This window comes from Ochlerotatus camptorhynchus, unplaced genomic scaffold (genome assembly GCF_037179485.1).
Source record: "Ochlerotatus camptorhynchus isolate MF236.1 unplaced genomic scaffold, CSIRO-AGI_Acam_v1.1 ptg000457l, whole genome shotgun sequence".
Classification (NCBI taxonomy): domain Eukaryota; kingdom Metazoa; phylum Arthropoda; class Insecta; order Diptera; family Culicidae; genus Ochlerotatus; species Ochlerotatus camptorhynchus.
The window spans coordinates 2,915,448-2,940,019 of NW_027040943.1; the positions used below are offsets into that span (position 1 = coordinate 2,915,448).

The following is a 24,572-nucleotide window of genomic DNA, read 5'->3' on the forward strand; positions in this document are numbered from 1 at the left end:
ATAAAAAAAAATCGACTAAATGTTCTTGTTCAACGATTTTGGTCAATTTTGAAGTGTCCGTTGTTTGAAATATGTCAAAAGTTTTCATTTTTTATGAGTTTATAAAATTAAAAACATATTAATCTTTTAAATTTGTCAAACCTCGTAGCGGAATCCCTTTATGAAGAGCTTTGAGTGTGTTGGTTTATTTCCTTTAAATTATAGCGGAATTTAAAGGAAATAAACCAGCACACTCAAAGCTCTTCATAAAAACATATATAAAAAATTAAGATTTACTTTCATAGATACTTGAGTTTGTAAAACTTTTTTTGAATCTGTACTCAAAATAATAATAATAAAAAAATACCATGTATATTTTTCTCAAATAGACTTTTGTTTTCCCTACAACTTTTTCTCAGACGTCATTTCGAGCAGAAGGCGAAAATTTTGTATAAATTTGAATGATTGCCCAGACCCCACAATTATGCAAAATTCTATGCAAATCAGAGAAGGTCTGTTCAATTTTACTTTATATTAGGTAAATGTGTTATGCAAAGCTATATATTTTAATATTATCTATAACATTGCGGAACATGTAAAAATAAAAATGGAAAACGTTATGATAAAAAACCTACTTCTTTAAAAGTAAACAAAATACGAACGGAGTGTTTTGGAAAAAAATGTGTTTGAAAGAGTATTTCCTACAACTTTTGTAAAGAAATTACCCAAGTAACATTGCAGGTTTTATCGAGGTTTTATAGCATTCTACAAGTCTAAATCATAATCTAAAGAACCCTCATAAAACCAAAATTGTTACTTGGGAACCTTGTGAATATAAAAACAAAAAATCATAAAAGTATATTTCCTATTCCACCTTTAGAGGGATGAATCATCGGTACAAAAACTTTTAAAGAAACGCATTGGCATACTTAAAAACATCTCCCAAAGTAAAGGTGAAGCTGCAGAGCAAGAGCATGCTGAAGGTGGCTGGGTTCGATTCCCGGTCTGGTCTAGAATTTTTTCGGGTTGGAAAATCTTTCGACTTCCCTGTATCGTACTTGCCGCACAATTATACTAATGCAAAAATGGTACTGGCACGGAAAGCTCTCAATTAATAACTGTGGAAGTGGATCACGAACACTAAGTTGAGAGCACGCAATAAGCTAATATGTGTTAGGCATGAAAAGCGAGGAAGAAATGATACATAATCCGGCGCAATTAACAGTAAGATCGATGAAGAACAGGACGATAAAAAGCAAAACAAGTACAAAAATAAGTGCGATGGCAGCAGTACGTACGTTGAGGAACCACTGTGCAATGGCACTTTCGTTAAGATGTTTTGCAGCATAACAGCATTGATTGTGAATATTTCGGATAATTTATATCAACAGAAGGTTGTTATCACACTTTAACAAATGGTGAGCTAGCTAATGTATTTAGATAAAAATCACCAGGAAGCTTACAGTTGTAAACACCGAGCAGGTCGGATGGGTTCCGTCTACAAGCTTTCAGATTGAATGACATCCAGTTGAAACACTGCTTTCCCTTGAAAACCAAGGATGGATCAAGTGACAGTCGGAACAATGAAGTGGCGTGCAAATGACTGCAAACTATCTGATCAGCCATCTCAGCATCGCTGGTCACCGGAAAAAAGCAATTAGGTTGTGGGACATTTCCACCGTTGGGGTAAAAGTTCTCGTGACCATCACCTTTTCCCACTCCTAGCGTGTTTGTGGAAGTAAGAATCATTTGAACGTACTGGGCGTCTCCCTTATCCAGCCGATTTTTAAGTCCACTATCAATCGGGAAAGTGAACAAAGGACCCGCTGGATCGACTCCATATATTTCTGCAATCTTTCCATCGAGATTGTTTCCAACTTGACCGCAAATCTGACCTCCCAAGCTGTGTCCTACGAGGGTAACGTTATCCAGCGACATACCTTGTTGGTTTAGAAATTTTACGAATAGAGTCAAATAATCAGATACAAGGCGTGTATTCTCCTTAGCCGCTTGGAAATAGTTGTACTTTGCCAGTTGATCCCACCCGACGATACACACGTTGGTGTCGATGAATTTCATTGCATCCTGTGCCGTTTCTTGTATCCAAATCAACGCATGGTCGTCTAGCCATCCGTGTGTAATAAGCATGATTGGTTTGCTGAAGTCAATCTTCTGCTGAACATCAGAATCATCGAGGAATGTTTGGATCAGCTCCGGAGATTTTCTGTTGCATGAGAAATTAATAATATCATCGTATGCAATAATAAGTGTACCTACCTGTTGCCACACCAAAATGTGACATCCTCCTCGATTGGGGTGGTGATTTCACCTGACAGTACCATTCCTATGTCGTTTCGTGTTAAGGCAAACATGATATCCAAAGCTGATGCCAAATTGTAGTCGGAAGACATGTTGAAGATATCCATCAATCCACAGTTGGCTCCACTAAGAGCAGTAAAGACTATGTAGATTGACAATATTAATTTGTGAGACATCTTTAAATTAAGTGGAATGAATTTTCTAACTGGAGATTCCCGGAAGTTTTTACCACTTATATAGTTTTTTGTTAGCACGTGATACTGTTTATCACGATTGTTCATTGAAGACATAATCAGCTAATGCATTTACTGGGCTGTCCCCATAACTTTGAGTGCAAAGCGAGCAATTATTGTCCATGTTCCATGCGAAGGTCTTTTTTGGTAATCTTCTCAGTTTTACTGAACACTATAGCGTTATTAATGATCACCTGTAGGAGAACTTTTAGTAAATGAAATTGAGGACAGGTATACGTTCCAGTTGGATGGAACATTGCAAAGCAGTAAGAATATGATTTACTGCAATGTGATGTACATACATAGGAAGGAGATAGCGTAAACCGCCACACAGTAGGGTACTTAATAATTCTAGCTGGCCAACAATATTTAATCACCCAAACATGTCATAACCGTCTTTTAATTACAGAATAATAACAGTTTTTGGTCAAAAGGGAGCGCAGTCAGTGGGGGGCGGGGGGATATCTTATTATAAGATTTTTGTTTGATTGTTAGTCGTTAAGTTCTTTTTGGATTTAGTTGCCGTGATAGACTGATATTTTTTTTTTGATTGATTACTTTATTTGTACAGGCTCAATCGAATAAACTTTACAGAGCCAAGTTATTATTTGCGTTATACATTGTTAATGTCTAAAATAAAAAAAAAAATGATTTGAACCGATTACTCGTGGTCATCTCGAGGTTAGTGGATGACAATTGTATGGATTGGGAGAGGGAGAAGGAAATTTGGAATATGATTTATGACTCATTCACTATTTCTAGAACATGTACTTAATCCCGCCAACTTTGTATCAACTCTGTAATACAATTATTGCAGAAACAAGTATATAACAAAATTACAAATACACAAACCATACAAATTAAGCGCAAGGCTAATCAAATTTACAATCTAAGGTTAATATTCTTTTAGAAAACATATATGAGTTTCATTAACTCCAGATCGCGTCTAGCAAAAAAAATTGCATCTCCGTTATGTGAGTAGTTTAGAAACAAAAAAAAAAAACTATTTGCTTCGATTTTGAAGAAAGATGTGCGAGGCCAAAATGGGAGGAGATTGCTAAATTTCATCAAAACAGTTGGTACTGCTGAAATAGGTACATTATATTGGTTATCGGAGGAGAATTTTTTTTTCAAAAGTTTAAGCCATACATGCTTTACGAAACAACAGTGATGTGGGCGCCGGTCGTGTAGTGGTAAACGTGACTGCTTTCTCACCCCAATGGGTCTGGGTTCAATCCCAGTCGAGGTCGGTGGGATTTTTCTGAGGCATAACAATCTCTGGTCACGTCTTCCTTCGGAAGGGAAGTAAAGCCGTTGGTCCCGGCCCATGTGTGTTTGAATGGGTGCGATATCCTAGGCAGGTGTGGAAGCTGTCTTCCTGCACATTCGATTGCCGTCAATGGATGGCAATCGATGTCCGTCGGTTATTGGCACTAGATTGCGGAACAAAGACCGACGTTAAATAAAGGAAAGAAACAACAGTGATGAATTAGTTTTCCATTATGTGGGTGGAAAAGCAGTAAAGGTTTGAATGTCACCACACACTACGAAAAAGGCATGTAAATTTCGGTGCCCTGAGACCGACACATATAAGCGGTCTTTTTGACATAAAAATCAGTTGAAAGAAACGAGAAAATCAATTCAATCAAACGTTCTCTTCGTCGACTTGCTTATGTTTCGGTTTGAGAACACTTAATTTTACATAAAATGTTTGTCTACGTTCCATGATTTACGTCAATTATGGATTACGTCTCGAGTAAAAGTAGTTATTGCTAAGTGTGCAGTGGTAGGTTAAATACGTGCGAGTATACGATTTGCCTAGTGATGGTGCAGGGGAAGTACGAAAAAGTTAAGCGTGTTATCCGGGGAAAAATCCTTCTCACACCGGGATAAGAGGTGTGTACATACCGGGATACGAGGTGTGTATATGATTGTGAAAGTGGAAATCCCTCACTGCACTTGCTCAATTGGAAGGGGCCATATTTTATGACGGAATCTAGAGCAAGTGTTTATTGTGCAAGATGGAGGGGTCAAGATGAATTCCTGCCGTAAGCGGAAGACTCGTTAGCTACCATAAAAGCGACAAAACGAAGACAGAGCAAAAGCAGGAAGATACAAACCAACAACATGACAGTAGCGGTAGCACATACGCAGGTGTGGTGACGAGAGGTGCACTGTTGAATAACAGCAACAATGAAGCAGAAGAAGCGGTTGAGGTGCTTGTAGAAGAGTTGGTGGAAATGGAAGATGTGGAGTCCCCGGACGCTGAAGAAAACACTGAGGAGAAGACTAAGGACGACATCAAGATGCAGCATCGTGTGATTAAGTACCGCAACAAAGAGAGCTACAAAAAAGCTTTGGAGCAGTGGAAGCAACAGCAAAAGTTTAACGAGGAAGAAGCCAAGCGTTTGACTTCGGAAAAAATAGAGGAGAAGGAAGTTACGGGCACGGGAGAAAGCAGAAGCCGATGGTAAGTCACCACCTAGGAAAAACAAAAAGAGCTTACCACAAGTCCTCTCCGATACTGTATCGGAATCAATAATTTTATTGCAATGTTAAGTTATGTAACATCATTGAAATTCTTCGGCTCCGTGTAGTCTATCAAGACATTTGAGCCTACCAAACAAAAGATTGATCAAAACAGAATGAAATGTTGATAAAAATGGACTTGGTAGTAGGAGAAATGGATGAAATGTTATCTTAAATGCCCCTAATTTGGGCCCATACATAAATTCAGCAATCGACTAAATTTTCAATATCGACCAAAAATATGCATTATTTAGTACCGTCCCATCATATGCATTAGTACATCTAGATAAAATTGATAAATAGCAGATTTTTAGCGATGGGCTCAATCTTAGATCCTTTGGCCAAAATTGTAATGCACTGCACATTGTAGTCGAAATACGCATCTGTAATGGATACCAAAATTAATTAGGTGTAAATAAATGGAAGATAACCTTTTTTGCTGTTTTAATCTTGTTGTGTTCTACACAGAGCATTCATCATTTGTTTTCAAGATGCCCATACTTATAGGCTTTATAGATGTAGCAAACGACGATTGCAGCAATGTCAACTCACTTATTGTTGGTTTCAGTTAATGATGCAAACCTATGCAATCTATCCACTTTCAAAACTTCGCGGAGAACTCAAGCACGCTCATGTAAACACAACCACAACCACAAATGTAAAGACGTCAAACGCAACGTGGCCATCAAAGCAACACGGAAAGTAATAATTCTTAGTGGTACTGATATGCGTAGAATTTCCTTCAAATTTCTCGGCATAACAGTCCCAATGAATTGTTTTCGTATAAAAATAGGCTTGACTAATTTAATTGAAGGTCATTTCTGTAAAACATTTCTGTTGAAATGTGAACAATGCACTAACTTATTTTAACTTATATTTCTTCTAATGAGCAGAAATGATTCGAAACATTATTCGCGATTTTCTCAGATGTTACTTTTAGAACATGGGACACATATGCGTAGAACGGCAGTGCAGGTCAATCAGACATGAAATAAATTTTATTCACAGTTAACTGCTGCATTTTTTAGATAAATAAGCTCACAGATACAGAATCATGGCGGAAATCTTCTGAAATTACTACATAACCCAAATGATTATTTTTTTTAATTGTTTAAAATAAATGATAAATGGATCAATAGTTGCTTGCTTATTATTCCAGTGATGACTTTGTACTTCGTCTTGTATGAAAAATGTGTAGTTTTATGAAAAATCACAAAATACTACAAATTCACCTTCCTGTAAATTTTGTTTTGTATTCTGCAAAAATATAGACTGCTGACATTTCTCTAATTTTCCAATTAAATAGGAATCAAATTCATCCGGCTCTTTAACTAATGTTTTTATTTCACATCCGTCGGTTGTGACCCATTGTTCAAATTGTATTTCACTTACGCCTTTTTGCACGATTTCTTCCAATAAAGGGTGATACGGTCAAAATTTGGTCAAGGGAAAACGCGTGTAAATCGGTGAAATCGTTTATTTAAAAAATCAAATTAAATTTCTTTTTCAAGTTCAATTAGTATAAAATTCAGGAAAAATATTCAGTTAGGCTTCCGCTTTTCTTAATCCGAATTGCCGGGCCTTACGCTTGACCCCTGCCATCAGATTTTGTACAGCCACCTTGTCCACCTTCTTCGCCGCAGAAAGCCAGTTTGCCTTGAACTGCTGCTCGCCCTTAGCAGTTTTTTTGGTCTTCTTTAGGTTCCGCTTGACAATAGCCCAGTATTTCTTAATTGGGCGGAGCTCTGGCGTGTTGGGAGGGTTCTTGTCCTTGGGAACCACCTGCACGTTGTTGGCGGCGTACCACTCCATGGCCTTTTTACCGTAATGGCAAGATGCCAAATCCGGCCAAAACAGTACGGAACAACCGTGTTTCTTCAGGAAAGGCAGCAGACGTTTATTCAAACACTCTTTCACGTAAATTTCTTGGTTGACAGTCCCGGAAGCTATGAAAATGCTGCTTTTCAAGCCACAGGTACAGATGGCTTGCCAAACCAGATATTTCTTTGCGAACTTTGACAGTTTCATGTGCTTGAAAACATCTGCTACCTTTCCCCTTCCTTTTGCCGTATAAAACTCCTGTCCCGGAAGCTGCTTGTAGTCGGCTTTGACGTAGGTTTCGTCGTCCATTACCACGCAGTCAAAATTCGTCAGCATCGTCGTGTACAGCCTCCGGGATCGCGCTTTGGCCGGTTGTAGACGATACACCCAGCTTATTTGCGGCATCTCGGAGAGAGAGGCTAGGGTTTCGCTTGAAACTACCGGCAACTCTCTTTGTCGTCTCAGCGGCTTCCGGTTTTCGATTTCCCCCCGATCCAGACTTCCTGGCTGTCGACAAACGTTCCCCAAACACTTTAATTACATTTGTAACGGTTGATTTGGCAACTTTTAGCGATTTTGCCAACTTTGCGTGCGAGTAGCTCGGATTTTCGCGATGCGCGAGCAAAATTTTGATACGCTGCTCTTCTTGCTTGGACGGCATTTTGCCAACTGAAGAGTGAATTCCAAAATCAAAATAGGAGCAACATTCTACACACACACACCTTCAAAATGAGGGGTGTTCAGGTTTTTTAAATGCAAAATTGAAAGAAATACGTCAAGTTGATATTGACCAAATTTTGACCGTATCACCCTTTAACTTTTGTTTTGCAGTTTTCACAGCGTCGTAGGCAGCAATCTATTGCTTTTCTTTCACATATCAAACTATCTGTGATCGACTTAAAATCAACGGACAAATCAAATTCCTTTAAGTTGTGAATAATTAAATTAACATTTTCATGAATAGTACATACATACACATTATGTGTCCCTGAACTAGTTAACAATGAGATGAGATTGGCATGAGATTCGCAAAGATTGAAAACCCAAATTGTACTTCACTATTTAATTCTTTGAATCGGTTGTAGGACTCATTATATTTATATATAATTATTTACATGATATTTCTCCACATGATATTTCTCCACATGATATTACTCAATTACATGATATTTCTTCACAGCATAATTTACACAACTCCTTTTTTATATCAATTGGTGATGTCAAAATACTAGATATAGGTTTTTTGAAAAGTTCAATATTAACGCTTTGCGAATATTCGCCAACATTAGAGTCGATTGTTTCTACCGATGTTATTGATGGTACTGTTACTAAAGATTCCTGACTTGAAACATTCATGTTGATATCTTGTTCATCACAGTTAGATAACTCGTCGCTACTTGATAGTTCGGTACGTTTAGAAAGCTGTATACGCCAAGAATCACAAATTTTTAATTTACTGTTAAGTTGGTTCTGTTCCGCAAAACCCAGATCAACCAATTTCTGTATATTAGTATCCGTTTATGCAATTATAATGAAAAGTATTCATTTTAACTACCACTTCGTCTGAATTACTGAACTTAAGCAGGTCATTTTCACAGATACACAGTGAATTATATTCTAATGTTGATTACGTGTCGGATTTGGCTTATACATATATGGACATAGGTAACTCAAAACCAACCCACTTGGTACCATGAATTGCTTAGCAATAGGTAGCATGTTAGTATTTTAGCAACGAGTTTATACCTATGAGGTGCATGAACAAAAAGGTCGCATTGTTTTATTTTTATATTTTAAAAGACATTTAATATATGAATGAGCCACCAAGAGTATTTTCATTGTAAAATTTTCTGATCTTTCGGGTAAAATATTGTTGGAACTGGAAAACCGCATTTAAAAGTGGCCAAAAACTACTAACATTTTAAAAATATCTACTTGCAAACTGCTACATCTCGAAAACGGTGTGACTTAGAAAAAGTTTACTCGGGTGCTATTTTATTGTAAATTTGGTGTACTTTTATTATATAAAGTCGAAAAAGTAATTGGACCAAGTTTTGGATATTTTTCCCAAAACTTGTTCTTTTTTAAATCAAACGTTTTTGTTCATCATTTCTCCATCTTGACCTATTGTGCAATAGATGGCATTTTTGTCCCCTAAAACACAACAAATAAAAAAAAATAAAAATAAATCCTTTTATGAGAAAAATTGTTTTCAAGATTTTATTTGAAATTAAAAAGAAAGTGGGGTTAATTTTTTTTAGATTGCATTTTTTTTTCAATAAGTCTCATCTATTACCTGCAATATTGCCCAAGACACCAAACCGATCGGGCAAACAGTTTTCGAGTAAAAAATTTCTGAAGATAAGCTGGATATTTTTCTATAAGCCATTTTCAAAAATAAGGCTGGATTCAAAATGACGTTATGAAGATGCAAAAGAACGTTTCTGAAAATTTTCAACCAAATCAAAAAATACAAAATAAACCGAGTTGCGAATTCGTAGGGAATGAAACATCATTGGATTCACTTTGGCATACGGATGAAGGCAAAATAAATGGATTCGATAGCAAAATTGTACCGATGCATTTCGAATGCTTGATAAACCAGCAACCAAGAATTCAGATTTAGGTATATTATTTGAATTTTTTGGCAGAGATCAAAAACAATCGCGTTGTCCGGTTCTGTATGTTGTTGCATTTTATCTTGTTCTTAATTGAAATTCATGAAAAAATCCACAACAGCATAATTTTTTCATGGAATATGCCAGACACAATTTCTCATCTACTTCAAACTGTGTAGTCGAAAAATAAAAATGCAAACGAATCAAAAAATCTCTTGCCATCGTTGTAGAGCAAGTTGGTTTTACAGCTTCCATTTCAATTACCCCAAAACTATATCCATTCGAGGGAGCTTTGCAATTTTTTCACAAACACAAAACTTCTCTTTGTGTTCAACGGAGAGGCAGTCGGTCGTACTTTTTATTTTCCAATTCGCGTTTGATTGGGAGAGTGTAGTTATTAGTATTTTTTACCTTTTTAAAAATTCATCCAAATCTTGTCGGGTAGAAACGTGCTCAGTATGGGAACTGATCTTTCTGAATGCAAATTTGAGGGAGAGTAGAACCTTGTACACAAAACACACATATGTGATACAAAAATATTAATTTTGAAAAACCATAATGAAAGCAACAGCAGACTTTGTTGTAAAAAAGGCTGGTGGAAATGTTAATATCCATGGAAAAGTGCAGTCAGCTTTACACATCTTTGTTATTATATAGGTACATAGGTTTATAATTCAGTGTAGGTATCTAAACGAGTGTTGGCACAAAGTGCATGTCGTAAATTCTATGGACTGCGAGAGAGGATATTTTCAAATTTGCATTTTGCTAGGCCTGTCATCTTGCTGCGGGTGGTGGCAGAAAATATTTGTCGTCTAATTAGAATCTTGCAAAACGTTTCACTGATCGAGAATAGGTCATCAAAATGTATCTTTCAATCCAAACAAAAACATAAAACTGTCAAGTTTGCCAACTGTTGGTTGAAATATTTCAAAATTTGTTATGGATATCTAAAGCACCATCAAAACGTTTTCTCACCAAACAAATAAAAAAAACATCTAGGAGCTGAACGAGCCGCCATTCCAGGAGTAGACAAGCCCAGTTAAAAAAAAACCGGTTAGCTCTATGCATCAACTGGGGCAAGTCAACCGGAAAGCATCGTACGTTGGAAAATTGTGACAGTCAAGTGCATATTGTAGGGGAGGCTGAAGAGTATGATAGTAGCGTATACATCTCGCTCGGATAGATGACGGTGCTTATATTTGCAACTGTGTATACGCTTCGGTAGCACCAGCATGAAGTTATGTTTGTTCTCATCTTCATCTTTTGTGCAAGTTACAACCGGCGGCGGGACGGTCGGTGGCCCTGGCTGGTTAGCTGGCTGCCAGAGACCAGCAAATGATGAGTGACTGGAAAATCGATCGATTCAGAGTGCACCTCCCCGAGAGTGTGGGAGTGTACCGACCATGGAAAGTGTTGAAATGAGTAGTTGTACACGATGAATCTGCATATATGTACGCGAGGTCGGATGGAGGATGCCTTCGGATGAATGGTGACAGTGGAAATATGTGCACAGTTGAGAAAATTAAGATAGGAAAGGTTAGAGTCAATGAACGATGGAGTAACATTGTAGCACGAGGATGGGGAAATTGATTCGAATTTTATGTTGATGAGCAAAGAGAACTGGTTCTCTGTTTACTTACTGACTCCAAGATCGCTTATGGGATTATTTTAGAACTCTCAGTGATGAAGATTTTGAAGCTTACCTGAAATAGAAGGGAAAAAACAATATGAGGACTTATTGTATTGAAGTCAAAAGATCTTAAGTGATTCGATATGCTCGAAATTGTGATTAGACTTAATAATTAGAAACTGTAATGTACACGAAAAAAGCTAATAACCGTCGATTTTACTCAGTAATTATGACGAATGTCGAACGGTATATATATCAAATTATTCAAACCCTTTGAATCATTGTCTTTCCCTATCTGTTTATAACACACCGCGAACATGATGACAGCTTCAGAGTTCTGTCAAATCAGATGAATCATGACGGAACTTATCAATGAGCTGTTGACTAACTTTTAATTCACTTGTGCGGACCTGGGTCAATGCGAATATCAAAGGTGCCACAGAAGGAAGAAATGTTCATTTGTTTACTACAATGAACTCTGACGATTGTATATAGCAAATTTTGCTATAATCAATCCTCCTCATGTTTATTTGTGAGATTCACATCACTTGCGTAGGAAATTAATTTGGCAAGCCATTTGTGACCAGCACACACCTTTTGGTCGTATGAAACAGGTCCAAATCAGGCCACATCCACCCATAAACTTTATTGTTTTAGCACCTTTTATGGCAAAATAGTGAACTTTTAATGAACATTGACGGGCCTCACTTAGCTCAGTCGGTAAAGGCGCAGCTACAAAGGAAGACAAAGCTGGAGGTGGCTGGGTTCGATTCTCGCTCTGGTCTAGGAATTTTTCGGGTTGGAAAATTTCTCGACTTCCCTGGGAATAGAATATGATTGTACTTGCCTTGCCACACCATTATACTAATTATAATTAGTATGCATTAATGCAAAAATGGTACAGGCATCGAATGCTCTCAATCAATAACTGTGGGAATGTATCTAGAACACTATGTTGAGAGCACTCAATAAACTGATATGCGTTAATCTTGAAATGCGAAGAAGAAGAAGAAGAAGAAGAAGAACGACAAAAACTCACCAACACTAGCAGATCGTGAGTTCCAGCCCTCCTGTGATAGTCCGCCTTGGACCAGGATACTGCGGACTTACGCAATGTGCTTGTCAGTTAGAAGCCAGTGTGAACTGTCAAACGGGAGCTAATTATTCAGAAGCAATAAATGTAGTTACTGTTCTTATATATCGTCAAGCATTGTAATCTGGTAAACACACTTTTTCATAACACATTCTTAATTTTAAGAACAAAGGCAAAACAAACATCAGGCTCAGTGATGAAAGTATTGAAATCAGCATAGTTTTTATGACTCAGCTGATTTTTCAATTATGTACAAAGTTTTGCAAAACATGTGTGTGAACCAACTTTGTAAACGTCAAGGGGGAGCAGAGCTTATATTCGTAAACATACCTTGAAAGTGATTTTAGAAATTGTTATAATAATCTGGAAATGCCACTAACCGGGCTAAAATTTACCCATGCTCCATTATGATAAAACAAAATTCATCCAAATAATGGGGCAAAATGCACTACAATAATGGGGCAATATGACTCTCCTTGCCGTCTTATAAATGATGGTGGCAGAAGAACGTCTTCGTTTATGACAGTCTCTAGTTCCAATCGTAGTTGTTCAAAGGTCCATGACCACTTAATAGACTTAGGAACGTTTCACGCCAAGAATAGAACGTAAACAAAGATTGTTTACTAAAGCATCATTTTGTCCTGAACTTAGGAGTGCATTTTGCCTCGAATGTATAAAGAAAACGTTTTTGATCATAAAATAGTACCAGATCTCAATCAAATGGGTAATATCTTTTACCGACGCTTAATAATGAAATTGAATAACTTAAAAATCTTTGCAATGCAGAGGAAAACATTACACTTGCAAACTGGTTTTTGTTTTTATTTATATTATCTGATGAGCTGCCAAATTGATACGGTGTCCAAAGCAAACATACATTTAACTTGTAGGGTAACTATTATGCTGTAAAATTCACGGGGGCAACAATCAAGCATTTCATCGTGGTCACATCAATGTGATTAATAGGGGATAGGATGACTGCAACAGACTCTCGAACAGACTACTCTTTCTAGCATTCAGCACTGTGATGCAAGTGTGAAAGAGTAAGCTGTTTTGTTCTGTCGTACCTCCGTCAGTTTTACTGCTGTCAGTATGCCCAAAAGTGTCAGATTGTCCAAAAATGTCAAAATCATGTGAGCTACATTGCATATATGTGGCCCCCATGGTAAAAATGTATTTTCGGCTTACAACGAGGGAAGGGCATCTTGCCCCAACGGTGCATGTTACCTTAGGTGCCCCTACCCAGGTGTGAACGATTATTTCTTTAAAAATCAAAACCAGTGTTGGGAAAACAAAAAAAAAAACAAATCTCACCAAAGAACAAGATCATGCTGATATCGCAGCTCGGAACATCAAGCAAAAGTCACCAAGTCCAAACCTCACCGAACTGTGGTGAGATTGAGTTTCATGATTTTTGCTTTACATCCAAACGCCTCCGAAACTTCCATAACGGCAGGTAGCAATCGCTTCGTGTCTGCCATCGGTGAAGAGATAAAAGGAATAGAATTAATATACCTACCTTCTCTTTCGAAGAAAACGAGGTGAAATGGATTAATTTTTGCTTTTTTTTGACGTAGGACTACGTCTTTGATTTCTATATGGGGGTACACTTTGTGAAAACCGAAAATGGAACATGTAACAAATTAAGAAAGATTTTGAACGTTAATAACTCAGCTGTCCCTGGTCCAATTTCAATAATTTTATCACCAATCGATCATAAATATGGCTACGCATCGATATCAATGCTCGAATGTTGGTTTTCAACTAGAAACTATTGAAAACTGGTAAATGTCCAGCATTGTCCAAAAGCGTCGAATTAACTAACAAATAAACCAATTACCTACATGCATATGCTGCTTCCCCAGCACAGTCATCATAGAGTAGTAAGTAGACAAATCAAGTTAAAGTGGCATTCGCCTCCGATCCTCGGGCGCGTGCGATTAGCAAGGATGGAATTGCGTAATATTTTGCACACTCATCACCATATACGGGTGCATCGCAACATCGACAACCAGCTCTGCCGGTACCATATTTTCTCACTTTCTTTGGTTACTGTCAGAGATGCCAGATCTACGGAAATCTCCGTAGATCTACGGATTTTGCAAATTTTTGCGGAAATACGGATCCGTAGGCGAAATCTACGGAATTTGGTACAGTTTCTATGGATTTTTTCTTCAGTGAACGTCTCCCTTCAGAATCTCAGTCGACACATTCTCTGTGATAATCGACTGCCGTTGCTTCCGATATTTGCAATACAATTACAGTACCAAACTAAAATGTCATACGACAGGCTCTGTCATACGACACTGTCGCCGAAGGCCGTCACAAATGTATGTATTTTAGTTTTTAATATACTAAGAGCTGCTGATGTTGTGCTTGTGTAAATTCTGAAAATAGCAAGCAACGATGTCCTAGTTATAACATTTCTGATCAGAAATGGTTTAATTTACACCAAATTGAGGAATTAGAACGAAATCACATATGTCATTTGATAGTTATTTGATAATTTTATTTCTGCTCGAATGTTGTTCTACCGTTTGCGTTGTGTAAGAGAGACGACGCTCTCTTCCCCATCAGCTCGATGATGATCAGACCGTCATCAAAAAGCTCGCAATCCATAAGTCGTCGTACTTGTCCGACTTTATAAAGGAAACTACGGTTAAAGCGTGGCTTTCTTATTAGATTACGACACCACTATACCACCGCTACGGGATCACAATTGATCAGATCGCCATAGATGGACTTGAAACCCCTGTAGTGGCTCCTCAAATTGAGCTGGAAACCTTTGCCGTGGATAACGAGTCAGAATGGCTGCTTGGGCAACAGGAAACGCTCCTATGGAATGAGATGCCTGGAGATCGCTCCCGCGCAAAACAGGGTTCCTCTGTCATTAATATATGATGAGCACACAAAGAGATAGCTTTTCCTGCCATATGTTTCGGCCATCTATGGAAATTCAATCCAGGGGTTCAGGTGACATATTTCATGATGGCATCCAGTGAAACTCGTCGTCAAGACAGCCGTTTGGCCAAACCACAACATTTGTTGTATATGACAATGAAAGCCTTAGAGTTTCCGAAGGCTTGCAATGTACTTTTAAGTGCACGGGGACTGCAAACATTACAGGTGTCAACTTTAAGGACCGCCTTATTCATGGAGCAGTGCATTGAGCGAAATCTATCCTTCCTCAATACCGAATTCAGTACAGTATTGGCAACAAAGGAAGAGAAATTTGTTCACCATGATGTGACAATTAGGAAAGCCTACATCCTCACACTCAGTGCAAATGAGATGAAGTAACCCCATTTGTTGAATCTCCTACATCGATTGTCAGAAGGACACAATGGCAATGACTTAACAAATCCTATTCAGGAATTGACTGCACTACAAAGAGCAACTTTGGTCAATGATAATCCAGTCACGGGCTGTGTGTACTTCAACAAGCTGGTTGACACGATTGAATTTCAGCACCGTGGAAGTCCTCACGCGCACATCTTGCTATGGCTGAACAAGGATCCCCGGGAAGCAATCAGTGAAAGTATGTCAAAAACTTCAGGTGCAACAGTATCATGGTATTCATGCCTGTACTACCATCGGCCCTTTTCAGGGCCACTAAGATTCCCAAAGCGATAAATTTCTGAACATGTCCCAACTAAATTCATATCAAAAGCTTCTTTTCAGGGAAATCATAGTCATACTAAAGAGTATAAACAGAGAGAACCCCGATCAAATTCCCATTCCCACACAAAACACAAGTCCTGCCGCAGTTAAAAAATAACTTTATTATATACGACCACGTAATCCAACGTCACCATTGCGTACAACCCCAAAGGGCTGTCCCTAGTAGTTTTTTTTTTCAAAAGTGCTTTCAATTTATCATTTAACGTAAAATATCACTTAAGAACTAAAAAAAATGGGGCCTTCGATAGGAAGCGAGAAAATATGGTACCGGCAGAGCTGGTTGTCTATATAACAGGTAGCTAACTGCGCCTTCGCATTAGTTGCGATTCATCCGTTCAACGGTAAACATCGGTGTCGGTGTCATCATGTGATAACATCCAGGGCCTGCCATTCGTCATCTTTATATCGTTTTATACGATCAGTTTTTATTTTAGTTATTTTGATAATATTGGATTGTAAATATGAATTCTTTTCTATCTTGATTGATGCTTTTCTAGTGGATTCAGCAAGCAGCTAGGGAAAACGGATCAAGAAAGGGTTTTATTGTTACCAAATAGCTTTTATTGTAGTTTAAATACGGTTTTCAAATGGTTCTCAATCTTGAAGAGCTCCGATAATACATCTTTCAGAACCTTCTCCAGGGTGGGCCAACTAGACAGATTCTAGTCTTAATGGGGCTTTGGTGGGTGCATCAATGGCAAAACAGCCTTGACCAGGGTTTTATGAATGTTGTTTTATTGTAGCTTTGTTGTATTTAATAAAACTTAAAATGTTACTTGGGATTGGAGATCCTCGCGCAGCTGAATAATTACGCACCGTATCGAATTCTTCACGAACGTGATTTGTTAATACCCGTGTGTATGGTCAGCATCAATGCTCGACATTTTCGAAGTTCAAAATGAACTTGAGTTTTGTTTCTTTCATACAACGTGTTCAACACATTAGAGGCAGCTCATTAACTACGTAGACAGATTTTTTTTGGGATTCTTGAACCCCCTCCCCCCCTCCTGCGTAGACAATTGTCCATACAATTTTTTTAAAATGTGTATGGGCCGTCGAAAATTGTCAACTTGCCCCCCCCCCCTTAAGTGTCTGCGTAGTTTATGAACAGCCCCTTATCTCTATAACTCCTAGACTATCAGCATGAAACAAAAATGAAAAAGAAGCAAGTTTAGAACTGGCTGTGGATTTTCTCGTCGTTGCTTTGCTCATCGTTCGGCAATTATAGAGTTGAAATGAAACCTCATTATAGCTTTCAATCTTTTCCACCGTTCTTTCAATAAGTTTAATATGCGTTATGCCCCGTTTTCGATACCTTTTTGAGATCGATATGTGGATGGAAGATAAATTACACATATTACGTGTTATCTTCAAGTGTTTCCACGTGAGAAATGCTGTAAATATATATTTTCAATTTCTGTCATATACGTCACGAAAGCTCTGTTGATGTGTTTCATAGAAGACAAAACTATCAAAGTCAAGCGCTCTTTCACTAGTCCGCTTTACGGAAGCTTGAAAGAAAAACCCAAGCGAGAAAGAGAGACAAGCGGTTGAAAATTTGTTTGTAGAAGCCGACTAAGGTTCTAGAATGCAGCCAAGCTGCTCGACTGCAAGCATGATCCAATTTGTTTCAATACAAATGGTCTATAACACTCAACAACGTTTTCATGATTCCATGAGCGCTCGATTCCGGAAATTAGTGATTAACTGTTAGGGTTTAAAATATTTCCTGGAATAAACTTCCCGAGAATCGAGAAATTAAAATGATATTTCCCGGGAAATTCCAGGATTCCAGGAATGTGACGAAAATGCATAATGATAAAAAAATGTGCAGGGAATCTGTTCCTATTTCCCGGGAAATACATTTTTAAATGCTTTTTGGGTGAAAGTTACAAGAAATTTCCCAGATGAGACAAAATAAACTTCTCAAAAGAAAGAAAAGATAAATCTGAAGAGCTTCCATGGAAAATCGAAAGAGTGTTCCCGAAGAAGTCGGAAGAATTTCCCGAAGGAAGCCTGAAGAAATTTTCGGAGGAAAAGGAAAAACTTTTGGGAAATCAGAAGACAATTCAACTTAATACTTTTCTGGTCTCTGAACTAACATATTTTCCGATTTCCGGGAATTCCCGGGAAGAGCCATCAGCTGTTTCCTGTTTCCCGGGAACCCAAATATTTCGATTTCGAAATATTTTGGAGGCCCGGAACTAAGAAGATTCTAGATTACACAATTCTTTAAGCTACTAAAGTTACCAAGATAAATTTGTAAATTCAGTCATTCCATAGCAAAACGATATCGTGGTTTTCAGAATATCGTAAAAAATTGTAATTTTGTTCATCATCGCAAAACATTAGACCTATGTTTTATATTTTTTCGTAAGGGTGACTTGGGTTGTTAGGGTTGTCCAAAAAATCGATTTTTTACAAAATTAACTTTTTTTTACAAATTCATAGCTTTTGAACCACTGGGCCTATTTCAAAACATAAAATTAAAGGCAATTAAAAGTATGCTACAGTCGCTATAAATCGATGGAGATGCATGGTAGTCTAGTTGCATGTGAGTGTTGAGCGAAAACTCAAAACTTGATAGCTTTAAAAAATATAACTCAACAAAAAACGAAAAAAAAAAAAAACACATTGTGATATTATGTGTAAAATAGCCTAAATTTTCAAGGAAATAATGTACATATTGCGGCCTCTATCTACAAATCATTAAAACATTAAATGAATTTAAAAAACAAATATAATCTTTATTTTTCAATACCAAATCTAATTTTTTTTTATATCATTGTATTTTTCCTAAAAAGTATTTTTAATTACCTTTCATTTATTATTTTAAACTTTGAAATCGGCTCAGTGGTAGAAAAAAAAAGGTTCTTCTGACCACCCTAAAATGGAAATAGTCAACCTAAAGACTAATTAAAATAATGCAGGTCTAATATTTTGCGATAAGGAACCAAACTACACATTTTTAGGAAGTTCTCAGAACTACTTTATCGTTTTGCTATGGAATGGCTGAATTATTAGACATTGTCAAATTTGTAGATCCGAGGCATGGAAAATGGTTTGTCAACTAAAATGATCATTGATATTCTAGAACTTGGTAAAATTACCATGATTTTATGATGACGGAAAATATTTTCAGATATCGGATATGAAAAGTTGCAGCATGATTTGAAGACCTCTGCTCTAGAAGTACTTTCCCAGACATAAATAAAAGTTTTAGAAGCATCGATGTTAAGGCATGTTGTGGAAATGCATTTTATCGATTTCAAAATAATGGTTCTTGATTCTGACTCATTTGATGAAAATCGTGTGTTGCATAGCCCGCAAGATTATGCTTCTTCTTCTTCTTCTTTTTCTTCTTCTTCTTCTTCTTCTTCTTCTTCTTCTTCACATTTAAAGCTTAATGCTTATCGCATTTTAGCTTATTGCATGCTCTCAACTTAGTGTTCTAGATGCACTTCCACAGTTATTAATTGAGAGCTTTCGATGCCTGTAGCAGTTTTGCATTAGTATAATTGTGTGGCAAGTACAATCATACTCTATTCCAATAGAAGTCGAGAAATTTTCCAACCCGAAAAATTCCTAGACAGGGCCGGGAATCGAACCCAGCCACCTCCAGCATGGTCTTGCTTTGTAGCTGCGCCTTTACCGACTGGGAGGCCCCATGCAAGGTTATGCAAGTATAGCAAATTTTGAATACACGTACCACCTTAAACCATTATCATACTTCCTAATCGATGAGCAACATTGTTAATATCATAATATTCTAGTTATCGTATCTCGTTGCTTATTTACTTTACGGCCAATTCGATTATTGTTACAGGTATGATCTTGAGTTCAATCCTCCACCTGAATGCGTTTCTTATTATCCCATGAAGCTGTGCCTCTCATTCCCTCAGAGTCTTCGACACAATTTTCCGCATTTTTCCTCTCAATTTATCCGAAGAAATTATCCATGTAATTCACATAAGGCAGCAGCCGGTTATGCCATCAGCACCGTCAGCAGTGGAGAATTGTAAGATCCTATAGGAAACTCGACGTTTACGCATAAATACAAACTTTAATTTATATTTTCGCTGTGTCTTTTTTGCCTATACATAACGCTTCGTATTATTGCCCATTTTCGCTTCATGACTTTTTTCCTCAACACCGGAAGCACATACTTAGCTCAGTAATGGCGGGAGGAGTATCCTCTGCCTCACTGCATGATATCGCTTGCTCTAACAACAACATGATGCTGATGATGTTGATTATGGAGGCTGAAGGCATAACAGCTGCGAGGAGGTTGTGGGGTGACGGGTGTTCATAAATCTAAATAAAAATATTATTACGAATTATAAACAGTTACGCTAAACGGGTACGTGCGGTTGCGTGGTTCTACGAAACCTGCTAGGGAGAAGAAAATGGGATTTTTTTTTTCCTTTCTACCAAGTCAGCTGACGCGGTAGCTTCGTATGATTCCAACCCACAGTCGGTTGGGATAGCTGCCTGCTCGTAAACTCAATTTCTTCAGCAGTTTATAGGAATGCAGACTCGCGCAGTTAGTTGAATTATGGCCAAAATGAGATTGGACGTTTTACCTTGTGGCAGCAGCCGTCGTATACACACGGTAATCCTCCTGCGGTCATGACGGGGGAGAGCTTTCATAGTGACAAGTCAGCAGGAAGCCAGCAAGATGGACGGCCCCTGGCAATCCTCGTGTATCTTGTGGTGTGATTTTACCCACCAGTGGTGGCAATTTTTGCTACCCTATTAAAGTCGTAAATTATCCGCTAGGAAGAAACGAGTCCAATTTAGGTCACTTGACAGAGAAGATTAGAAAAAAGCAAGTCGGTTTAGTTAGGGGAAAAGTTTCCAAGCTTAATTGTGTAAAGTCAATAAAGTTTTAAAATGATTGCTTGTTGAAGTGGTGTTTTATTTTAATTATATGGTACACAGATAAAATTCTGTATAATTATACAGTCCGAATTTGTGCACATTAAGAAATTTTTAAAACGTTTAACTCGTACCAATTAAAATAAATAATACTGTTATTTAACATGTCCAGTAATTATCTATTTTCCCTCATTGATAAAATAATAAATTTAATCTAATATTTATACTGCAAAGTAATAGAGTCATGTGAATGTGGAAATTACGTTAATGAATAAAATGCTTTATGATTCAATCATTTAATGTCTCTTTGAATAACGAAACAAAACAAAAACATTATAATGTTTACTCCTACAGCAACCCTACGTTCGAAAAGTTCAATTAAGAGGTTTTTGGGTGCTGGAGCAAAACATTCAGATGACCTAATTCATGCTCTAAATATTGACATAGTTATGAACAGTAAACGCCAACCAGTTTTCCCGGCTCACAAGGACCAGCTTAGGATGTTTGAACAGCACTTTATCTGATGATCTAATGTTGTGATCAGAAACACGATAGCCTAGCTCTAGGCTTACATCACGACTCGACTCGACTCGACCCGACCCAGCAATAAATGGAAGCTGACAAATTTCGAAATGGGTATCCGATAGCCTTGGCATATCCCATTCTTATCCCCCGGTTTTAGCTTCGAACATAAATGTACACCATTTCCCACATGTCCTGCAATAAAACTCGCCCAAGTGGCAGCCAGTTAGCTGCGGATGCTATAAAATTTATAGCCCCATCATTTAATTTTTGTCCTGCATCCTTCTAAGGCTGCAACGACCCGACCTGTCTCACCCCGTATTCGTCGTCAACGTTGTTAGTTGCCTTGGCGCTTGCAGGATGGATAGTATGCAATTTCCCTAGCTTCCAAAGTGTCCTCTTCCAAAAGCGTCCATAAATCTAAGCGATTGAATTTCAAATTCTTAATCCTTAAATTAATGAAATGCATGTGCTGCACTAATTCCAGTAACGAAGAAAAAGACCAACAATGCTTTGCATACAGACATGCACACTCATACAAGCACACAATCACCACCGGCACATTATACAATATCGGCTGGTGATGCACATTTATTTGTCTTTTGTGCCGTGCCGGTCAGTATCCGGTTTGTGCCATTTTTGCATCGCACCGGAAGTGTCCCCGGTGGAGAAATCGACAGCGATAGCCGTTCCGCACTGACCCATTTCGGTCCAATACTACCAACCAACAAACGATTCTAACATTCATACATACATACAGAGATACATACATATGTATGTACGAGCAGTAGCACTCCGGAGACTATCATCGTATCACGTATCAGACAACATTGTTTTGCCGCTCCGGTATGTATGCCACATCCGCCGTCCTTCAATAGGTTGACTTTCTTATCAGAGGCGTACATAAAGTCTGGTCCACTTAGAATCCGGACACTTTATTTATTCTATAGCAGCGTCTCGAGTGGTCAGATTTGGAATGTTTAGACAGCGATTTGTTTTGAAAGTACACGTGAAAGTTTCGTCTCAAAAAAAAAAGTACTAGATGGAAGACGAGAAAAGAAAATTGATCCTGCACATCGTTTTGTGGGTTATGAACAGCTTGGTTTTGAGTTCGTAGATGCAAATTCCTTGCCAAATAATCAGGTTCTTGGCGAATTTATCGGCGAAAACAAACTTAAATTTTCTGGGGACAGATAAAAACTTTGTCCGGAAACCTGCCTGGAATCTATCTTGGCATAGTTTTCGTCGTCCATGACATCGTCTGTACTCCGTCAGAACTTGGTTGTAAAACTTCCAGGCGCGTGTTTTGGCCACGTCGTCAAAACATTCCAAATTCGGCTACTAGAGGCGCTGCTATAGAATAAAGTGGACCATATTTTAATATATATATTTGGTGACATTCCTTATATTGATTGTATAAATGATAAATTGGATCTCGTAACAAGAAACATATTTATACAAGTACATTTTGGGGTTTTTTTTTGTAAAGAAAGGTGTAGCGTTAATACTATTGATTTAAGTGCTAAAAGAATTATATAACTGCGTTTTAACTTCATACCTTGGCTTACCAGTCAGGCTAAGCTCCGTGTGTCCTTTGATGTACATATTCTATTCCATTCCAGCCATTCTACTCCATGGATGCACGTCGCCAGCCTCGTAGTCTGCGAAGGCTCCGCAGTTCACTTTCCACCTGCCCACTGCGCACCTCTTCGTGTCATTCGTTATTGATTTTCACCGGGCTTTCGTCCGACATTCTTACGACATGCCCATCCAACCGTAGTCACCAGATTTTTACGGTTAGACGATGGGTGGTTCTCCCAGCAGGTGATGCAATTTACGGTTCCGTCTTCAATCTTCACTCCACCGTAGATAATACACAATACCTTCCATTCTAAAACACTAGGTCTATCTCTCGTGGCCGTAGAGGACTACCAATCTGATCAGCGTTTTGAAGATTATTACCACTTTATTTGATCGGAGCGTTCTTCGGAGTCCAATGGAAGCACGATTCCCTGCCATAATGCGTCTTTGGATCCGTCTGAACTCGTGGTGGGAGGTTTACATTTCTCTTGGAAGCTCCTTCTGAGTTCCCCCAGATGTACTGTTGACATTCCTCGGAAATATCTGCCGACTACTTCTGGAAGTTTCTCTAAACTTTTTCTGATATGTCGGGAGTCTGTCAGCTTTCTCTGGAAGTTTTTTCTAATTTTCTCCGGAGGTTTTTCTGACTGCTGTGGTAGCACTTTCCAACATCTCCAAAAAGTTTCCATCAGCATCCATTCGAAATTTATTTTAATGTATTGATAGTTCTTCATAGAGTTAATTTCCCGGGAGTGTTGTATTTACCGTTATCGTTGTTATGATATACTTCGTAGATTGGATACTAGCGACACTCACGACTCTTTTGAAATTCTGTCAGTCTACTTTCAGGAAGCTGGGGAGTAAATAAAAATACCAGAAGCATATGACTGTCGCTATTCCCGGCCACACCTATAATTACCATAACTAGGGATAGGGAAGGAGATGTTGATGTAGTGCTTACTCAACGAGAGGCCACCCACTTAGCGACACCCTCTTAAGTGGTACGTAGTTGGATGTTTGGGTAGGGTATTCGCTTAGGATTCGCCTCAAGTTGGCGATGCAACAAAAAGTATATATTGTTCATGTGTTGCTCATTTAATCTCTCGGTAGCCGACTATCGAAATAAAATATTCATTTTGTGTAGTGATCATGCATTTTAAGAGTCATGATGGAGAGCTTGGGATTAAACCGATGATTTTCTACTCAGTAAGCAAAAACGATCCCTCCACGGTCATCGAGCATCTCTGAATCACAACGTTTCGCGACTAAACGTGACTACGTTTTCGCTTGGTATGTAACGAACGACTGAAATACGCGATAATGCAACTAGTATCCGAGGTTGATGGTTAATCTTATGTATACAAATTACGATGGTGATTTTCTGTGCTGTGGAAGAGCTTGGGATTAAATCCATGATTTTCTGCTCAGTAAGCAAAAGCGATCCCTCCAAGGTCATCGGGCATCGCACAATGCGTCAAAGTATGGTTAAATTCTTTTTTGGTTTGTAACGAACGATTAACATACGCGATAATTCATGTATTTTCTACGATCAATGGTTAATTTAAAATATACGAATAGTACTGCCAACGACGATTATAATATCGAATTTGGAGCTTTTGCCTAGAATTAAAACACCTTGGCCCCTCCACTGGAACCTCATGTAAAACTAGTTCCAATTCTTGTTCTTT

General features: G+C 38.1%; 2 protein-coding genes across 8 annotated transcripts in view; both read right to left on the reverse strand.

Moving 5' to 3' along the window:
• The window catches only part of Dscam2 (Down syndrome cell adhesion molecule 2), a 410,918-nt gene that overhangs the window by 228,629 nt on the left and 157,717 nt on the right, over positions 1 to 24,572 (reverse strand). The gene's annotated exons all lie outside the window — the stretch shown is intronic.
• LOC135712070 (lipase member H-like) lies at positions 1,381 to 2,474 on the reverse strand. Its single transcript, XM_065235054.1, has 2 exons — positions 2,257 to 2,474; positions 1,381 to 2,203 (listed from the first exon to the last, which is right to left on the reverse strand). Exons 1-2 carry the CDS (start codon positions 2,472 to 2,474, stop codon positions 1,381 to 1,383), a joined length of 1,041 nt encoding a protein of 346 aa, XP_065091126.1.